The 8,330-nt window shown below is 39.2% G+C and overlaps 1 protein-coding gene across 1 annotated transcript; it reads right to left on the bottom strand.

Annotated features, from left to right (window-relative positions):
* Window positions 1–6,345: 6,345 nt before the first annotated feature.
* Window positions 6,346–6,762, bottom strand: LOC149247911 (uncharacterized). The gene has a single exon (XM_089446180.1). The coding sequence runs from the start codon at window positions 6,760–6,762 to the stop codon at window positions 6,346–6,348; it is 417 nt and encodes a 138-aa protein (XP_089302306.1).
* Between the last annotated feature and the right edge of the window lie 1,568 nt (window positions 6,763–8,330).

The following is an 8,330-nucleotide window of genomic DNA, read 5'->3' as shown; positions in this document are numbered from 1 at the left end:
TAAGCAGCCTTGTTTGGTAAACTGGCTCCCGGAATGAAATCAATGTGGTGATTGACGCTCCACTTGGGTGGCAACTTATCATGCAGATCATCTACCACAATATCACTGAATTCCTGCAACATCTACTGTATCTCCACAGGTAGACCATCAATTTTTGTATGCAGTAATAACACTCTTGGTCTTCGCACGATGGCATAGTTCGACTCATTACTTCCAACTTGTCACAGAAATTCCTTTTCGCCTATCAATATGGTCTTAGTTCCACTAGCTTCAGTATCCTTTCCTTCCTTCATGGGCATGAGTGTATGCTTCACTACATCTTTAACAAACTTGTAGCAATTCTTTTCCCTGTTGTGGATGAACTTTCTATGATATTGCCATGGTCTACCTAGCAGAATATGACATACATCCATAGGCATAATATCACAGATCATGTTATCCTTATACTTCCCAATGTGGAACTCCACCTCATACTACTCATCAACCGACAATTGGTGTCCTCTCTGTAGCCAAGTCACCTCATATGGCGTTGGGTGTTTCAACCTCTTCAACCCCAACTTTTCCACCATCTCAGTGGCTACCAAGTTATCGGTGCTTCTGCTATTGATAATCAACTTGCACCATTTTCCATGTGACTTGCACATAGTATGGAATAATGCTTTCCGTTGTGTCGTGTCAATCACTTCCTTAGCTGGTTTCAGAAGAACCTTATTCAACACCAAGGCTTCACCTGTTTTAGGGGCATCCTCCACCTCGTGTGGCGGTGCTTCTGCTGCTTCAAGTTGAGCAGCCTATGCTCCCCTCTGTCAAGCTTGTTTATTTTTAGGACATTCAAAAGACCTGTGCCCCTATTTGTGACACTCGTAACACTGATAGGCATTCCCTCTACCTCTGTTATTACCTCTTCCTCGTTGGTATTACCTTCCTCCTCTAGTTTTAGCTTCCCTTTCAGTCTGTCTCTAAGTTTTCGAACTGTTGCCCTCTTGATTGCTGTTGGTAGTCCTACCTCTACTAAAGGACTATTACTTTCCTCTATTTGAACCACGTCCTCTCTTTGCATTCTGCTTCCTGGTAATCTTTTCTTCCGCCTTCAAAGCACATTGATATGTCTCCTCAATAGTTCTAGGAGAAAGAATGTTGATTTCGTCTAGGATTTCCATCCACAAACCATTCACAAACCTTGCTGTCTTTTCAGGGGTATCTTCAACATATCCACGCTATAGGTTCACTTTATAAAATTCTTCAGTGTATTATCTTACAGTCATCATTCTCTGTCTCAAATTTTTCACCTATCTGTAAAGGGAAATTTGATAATCTTTAGGCAGAAATTTACTCTTCATCTTTGCAATTATCCTCTCCCATTTCTTAATCAAGGGCTTGTTTAATCTTCTTCTTTCTTTTTTCACATTGTCCCACCATAGTGTTGCACGTCCTTTCAATTTGGTGACAGCAAACCTGATCTTCTTGTCTTCCCTGATTTCTTCATATTCAAAATATTTATCTAGTTCAATTATCTAGTCCAACAATGCCTCTGTGGACAAACTTCCATCATAGTTAGAAAGATTTGGTTTTGGCTTGGTACAAGCCATCAAAACTCATCTCAATAGTTTAATCTTTAGTCCCTCTTCATCTAACCCATCCGTCATGGTTGCATTTTCTTTCTCACTCTTATCCCCACCTTCCAGATCTCTTCGCCTTCCTGCTTCCATTGTTGCCGAACGTGCAGTCAAGGTGTTGATCTCTTCTTGTTTCCCTTCATCTACTACTCTTCTGATGGCACTACCTCAACCTCTTCTACCTATCTCCATATTTACTGAGAAAAGGGAACAAACCTACTCTGATACCACAATTGGTGGTACCGTGGAGTATGAAACCTTAAGTACTCGCACTTACAATATACAATTGTATTTAAAAGCTTATTAATATAACTCTGAAGGCCTAAGCCTTATCAAATCATTTCCAATGTGACCTTGCGCATGGAACTGAAGGCTTAAGTTACAATTCAAAAGCTCATTGGCAAAAATTAGACTTAGGGTTTTGTGATTTTCGATGTTGGTATTCGTTGCCACTCCTGTGAGGCTATGGTGGTAGGGTTTCGTCCTTGTGCCTCTTCTTTGTTCTCTAGTTTCAACAATGAATAATAGCTTGTGGCTTCGGCCCTCCAGTGGCTATGTTGCTCCTTGCAACCTTTAACCTCGCATTGGGTAACTGTTTTACCTCTGCCATGTCTTTGACCGTGCTTTTTTCAAGCCGTTATGAAATATCACATATTTGTTGGTTAATGTATCTTCTTGGGTTAGTGTTCTGATAAGTTCCTGCCCCCTTCTCTAGGAAACTCAACCTTTACACAGCTAGTAAGTTTTCTGAATGATTTTTTCTTTTAATTCTTTTTGAGTTTCCTCTAACCCTTCTGCTACTTCCTAGAAGGGCTTCCTTTTAGAGTTAGCTTCTATAATGCCACTATCTGCGTGGGTTGTTTGCCCATTCTCCTGGCTTCTAACCCTATTGTGACATACAACCTTGGTAATGAGAGAGTGACTTGACCTTCACTATGACGTGAGCTTTCTCGACTCCTCCAAGGTAACTTGTTCAATTTAATGATGTTCAATTTAATCTTCGTGCAACTTTGCTATTGTTTTCAGTTTCTCTAGCAGTGGATCTAATTCTCTGTCTTTGTGCTTTTGTAGGTGTTGTACCTTAGATCACCTCCAGTTGCGCCTAGCTTCTTCAGCAACCCTGTGTAGGTAGGGTAGGGTCTTACCCTTTCATTTTTCTCTATTTTGAATTGATGTTGGTTGTTATCTGTTGTTTGTGAGCTTCAACAGTTAAGAACCCTGATGGGTTTTCAGCCTCCCTTGCTCTGGCTTGATGTAATTTAAATTTTGTTAAAACCCTTACAGGGTTAGGTATTTAGGCCTCTTTCATCTTTGTTTGTTGGCCTGAATAGGCTGTTTTCTTATCATGGTTTCTATTGTTCCTGAGACTGTGAGGAAATAAAAATATATGCTACTATTTAATTTGTAATTTGTAAATGATATTGTTACCTGTGCTTGCTTTCCTCATTCGTCGTTCAGTTTATTTTGGTTGTATTTGGTCCTCGCTTCTGGGTTTGTAACAACTTATTTGTCAATCTTGTTTCAACATGTAGATGGTTTCAGCTCCATCTAAACTATCATTTAAAATATAGAATGTCTCGCACAGAGAAGAAAAAAACTTTTATTTTAAAGTATAAAAGCAACCATTACACACTTGCTTCCTCACAAAGAAATTGACCTTCCATACTACTCTCTCCCTCTAGATGGAAGCCCCTCACTTGGTGGTCTGGCTTGGTTTTAATTCCTTTCTTGTAACTCAAAACAATTGAGAAAATGTCATTCAGTTTTGTGGAACTAATTAACTAATTAAAGTAACTCTACTAACTAATTATTCCTATTTTATTCTTTAACTCTGGAAAACAAAAATTACAAGGCTGTGTTAGCTCGACCTTCAGCCTTCAAGGAAAAAATTAAAATTAAAATTTTCTCATGACCAATCAAAGATAAAAAACTCTCAGTTACAGCTGTAGCCCTTCAATTGGATGCCCCAATATCAGGTTCCCAGGGTAAATTAATCTCATGGCTCCTGCCCATGATCTCTTCGATAGAGTATCCGGTGCCTTGAATTCATGCAACATCTAACGAGGAAATATCCTTAATAGGAAGGTTCTTCCACTTCACCAGATATTGAAAATATTCTTTTTTCGGGTCTTCCTGGCTATCTGCGTGTCCAGAATCTGTTTTATCTCGAAAGGCTGTGCTAAAGTCATCTTCTTAATCCGTGATTCTTCCTCGTCCTGGGTGTCTCATGTTCGTCTTTCTAAACTTTCTTCCACATCAACAACAACATATGGGTACATATCTAGCACATTAAAAATAGGCGAGATTCCAATTTCCTGAGGTAATTCCAACTCATAAGAATTTGCAGAAAACTTTGGAGGATTTTACAAGGTCCAATTTTCTTCATCTTCAGCTTGTTGTACTCTCCTTTAGGAAACCTTTCATTGCATAAGTGTGCTAATACCAGGTCTACTACCTCAAACTCTGCCTCGTGTCTTCTGAAATCTACTTTCTACTTATATTTTTGGCAGCTGTTGTGTAGCTTCTATTTGACTTGCTCATGAAGATCGTTGATTGCTTTTGCAAAATCTTTACCATCAACACTTCTACGCTTCAACTGTCCCAAGTCTCTCAACTCAAATATCCCACATGGGTGTATTCCATACAGGATTTAGAAAGGGCTTTTGCCCGTACTTCTATTGGGTGAGTCGTTATAGGCAAACTCCGCCTGTACAAGCACAAGATCCCACTGTTTGGAATTGTCACCAACCAGACTCCTCAGTAAATTCTCTAGACTCTGGTTCACAACTTCAGTTTGCCCATATATTTGTGGCTGATAAACTGAGTTGAAATTGACTTTGGTGTCTAACGTTTTCCACAATGTTTGCCAAAAATAGCCTGTGAACTTCACATCCTTGTCTGAGATAATGGATTTCAACAATCCATGTAATCTGACTATTTCTGAGAAGAACAGGTGCGCTACATGTGTGGCATCACCTGTCTTCTAGCATGGAATGAAATGCATTATCTTGGTGAAGCGGTGCACCACCACCATGATGGAATTATAACCCCGTTGTGTCTTTGGCAGACCCAAAACAAAGTCCAAACTGACTAAGTCCCAAGGTCTGCTTGGAATAGGTAAGGGTATATACAACCCTGTGTTTTGACTGCGTCCCTTTGCATGCTGAAAATATTGCATCTAGTTACAAATCTCTATACATCCCTTCGAATCCTCGGCCAATAGTAGAAATCATTCAGTTGTTCCAAAGTCTTATCAAGGCCAAAATTTCCAGAAAAACCACCACTGTGTTTTTCCTGAATCAAGTTCTCCCGCATAGAACACTCCAAAACACACAACTTTCCTCCTTTGAACATCAATCCCTCCTACAAGTTATAGTCCAAGAATGGGCTATTGTCCCTCAATTGTGGATTTTGGAAAGCTTCGTAAGCTTCCGTAAAATCTGTATCCATCCCATACAAGTCCTTAAGGTGCTCGAATCCCAATACTTGTAATGTACTCTCTTGCAAGATCAAACTTCTTCTGCTTAATGCATCTGCCACCTTATTAGATGTATCACTGATGTGTTTCAAAACAAATGTGAAGCTCTGCAAATACTCCACCCATTTTGCATGCTTATGATTTAGCATGTGTTGTTGCATAATGTACTGTAGCGCTTAATTGTCTGAAAACAAGACAAATTCATTACCTAAAAAATAATGTTTCCAATGCTTCAATTCCTAGACGACTACATAAAGTTCCTTATCATAAGACGTGTACTTCCACCTTCTCTCATTTAGATTTTCACTAAAATATGCTACTGTCTTATCTTCCTGACTGAGCACTACACCAATGGCTATTCCACTAGCATCCAATGAACTTGAAAATGTTTGTTGAAATCTGGTAGCTTCAAGACTAGCTTTTTAGTAATCTTTTTCTTGAAAAGCTGAAAGCTCCTTTCGGTAGATTTTGTTCAATAAAAAGGATGATTTTCCTTCTTAATGGTATCCACCATAGGTGCACAAATACCACTGAAACTTTTAATAAATTTCCAATAGAAACTCGCCAATCCATGAAAACTTCGCACCTCAAGCAAACCTTTAGGAGAAGGCCTGCTAACTATAGCTGCAATCCTCTCTCGGTCAATCTTCAATTCATTTTCAGAGATTACAAATCCTAGATAAATCAATTCTTTATTGAAAAAAGAACATTTTTTAAGATTTATCAACAATTTATTTTGCTGTAATTTTTCTAGTACATACCTGACATGTTGAAAATGCTCCTACCTAGTCTTGCTGAATATAAGTATATCATCTAGATATACGATCACAAATTTTCTTATGAATTCATTCAACATCTCATTCATCAAGCACATGAATGTGATGGTAGCATTACTTAACTCAAATGGAATAACTAGCCATTCATACGAGCCTTCATTGGTCTTGAAAGTCGTCTTCCACTAATAACCTTCTCTGATCTTGATCTGGTGATAACCACTCTTCAGATCTATCTTTGAAAAGTATTCTACCCCACATGAACAATCCATCATATCATCCATTCAAGGTAAATGAAATAGATACCTAATGATGATTTTATTGATCGCTCTAGAATTAGTACACATTCACCATTCTCCTCCTTTCTTGGGGACTAAAACAGTCAGAACCACACAATGCTCAAACTTTCTCGAATCAATCCCTTATCCAACAAATCTTGTACTTATTTTCTAATTTCCTTGTTATCCTTTTGACTCATTCAGTAAGCGGCCTTGTTTGGTAAACTGGCTCCCAAAATGAAATCAATGTGGTGACTGATGCTCCGCTTGGGCGACAACTTATCATCCAAATCATCTACCACAATATCACTGAATTCCTGCAACATCTCTTGTATCTCCATAGGTAGATCAACAATTTCAGTATGCACCAATACCACTCTTGGTCTTTGCACGATGGCATAGTTCAACTCACTACTTCCAACCTGTCGCAAAAATTCCTTTTCACCTATTAATAGGGTCTTAGTTTTGCTAGCTTCGGTATCTTTTCCTTCCTTCATGGGCATGAGTGTATGCTTCACTCCATGTTTAACAAACTTGTAGCAATTCACTTCCCCGTCATGGATGGCCTTTCTATCATACTTCCATGGTCTACCCAGTAGAATATGGCATACATCCATAGGCATAATATCACATATCACACTATCCTTATACTTCCCAATGTCGAACTCTGCCTCACACTACTCATCAACCAAAAATTGGTGTCCTTTCTGTAGCCAAGTAACCTTATATGGCATTAGGTGTCTCAACCTCTTCAACCTCAACTTTTCCACCATCTCAGTCGCGGTGCCTCTGCTGCTTCAAGTTGAGCAACATATGCTCCTCTCTATCCAGCTTATTCATTTTGAGGACATTCAAAAGACCTGTGCCCCCATTTGTAACACTTGTAACACTGATAGGAATTTCCTCTACCTCTGTCATTACCTCTTCCTCATTTGTATTACCTTCCTCCTCTAACATTACCTTCTCTTTCAGTCTATCACAAAGTTTTTGAGCTGCTGCCCTCTTCATCGCTGTTGGCAGCCCTACCTCTGCCAAAGGACTGTCGTTTTCCTCTACTGGAACCACGTCCTCTCTTTGCATTTTGCTTCCCGGAAATATTTTCTTCCACCTTCAAAGCACATTGATATGCCTCCTCAATAGTTCTAGGAGAAAGAATGTTGATTTCATCTAGGATTTCCATCCGTAGATCATTCACAAACCTTGTTGTCTATTCAGGGGTATCTTCAACATAGCCCCCCCTCAGGTTCACTTTATAAAATTCTTCAGTGTATTATCTTACAGTCATCATTATCTGTCTTAAATTCTGCACCTGTCTCTAAAGGTAAAGTTTATAATCTTTAGGAAGAAATTTACTCTTCATCTTTGCAATCATCTTGTCCCATTTCTTGATCAAGGGCTTGTTTAATCTTCTTCTTTCTGTCTACACACTATCTCACCACAGTGTTGCATGTCCTTTCAATTTGGTGACAACAAACCTCATCTTCTTGTCTTCGCTACTTTCTTCATATTCAAAATATTTATCTAGTTCACTTATCCAGTCCAACAATGCCTCTGTGGAAAAACTGCCAACATAATTAGCAAGCCCCGGTTTTGGCTTGCTACCTGCCAGCAACACTGATCTCAATAGTTTAATCTTTGGTCCCTCTTCATCTGATCCATCTGTCATGGTTGTGTTTTATTTCTCACTATCATCCCCACCTTCCGGATCTCTTCACCTTACTACTTCCACTGCTACCAAACATGTAGTGAAGGTCTTGATCTCTTCTTGTAGCCCTTCACCTACTACTCTTTTGATGGCTCTACCTCTTCCTCTTATACCTACCTCCATCTTTAGTGAGAAAAAGGAACAAACCTGCTCTGATACCAAAATTGGTGGGACCGTGAGGTATGAAACCTTAAGTACTCACACTTACAATATGCAATTGTATTTAAAAGCTTATTAATATAACTTTGAAGGCCTAAGCCTTATCAAATCATTTCCAATGTGACCTTGCACTGGGAACCGAAGGCTTAAGTTACAATTCAAAACCTGATTGGCGAAAATTAGACTTAGGATTTTGTGATTTTCAATGTTGGTATTCGTTTCCATTGCGATGAGGCTATGGTGGTAGGGTTTCGTCGTTGTGCCTCTGCTCTGTTCTCTGGTTTCAAGAATGAAAAATAGCTTGTGGATTTAGCCCTCTGG

Source organism: Pinus tabuliformis, chromosome 7 (assembly GCF_031772625.1).
Source record: "Pinus tabuliformis cultivar Carrire ecotype Pingquan chromosome 7, CPIR1, whole genome shotgun sequence".
Lineage (NCBI taxonomy): Eukaryota > Viridiplantae > Streptophyta > Pinopsida > Pinales > Pinaceae > Pinus > Pinus tabuliformis.
Note: the sequence above shows the minus strand (reverse complement) of the source record. Positions and strands in the feature narration are given on the sequence as shown.

Excerpts from the sequence above, each read along its gene's own strand:
- LOC149247911 (XM_089446180.1), bottom strand. The coding sequence starts at position 6,762 with ATGGATGTATGCCATATTCTACTGGGTAGACCATGGAAGTATGATAGA.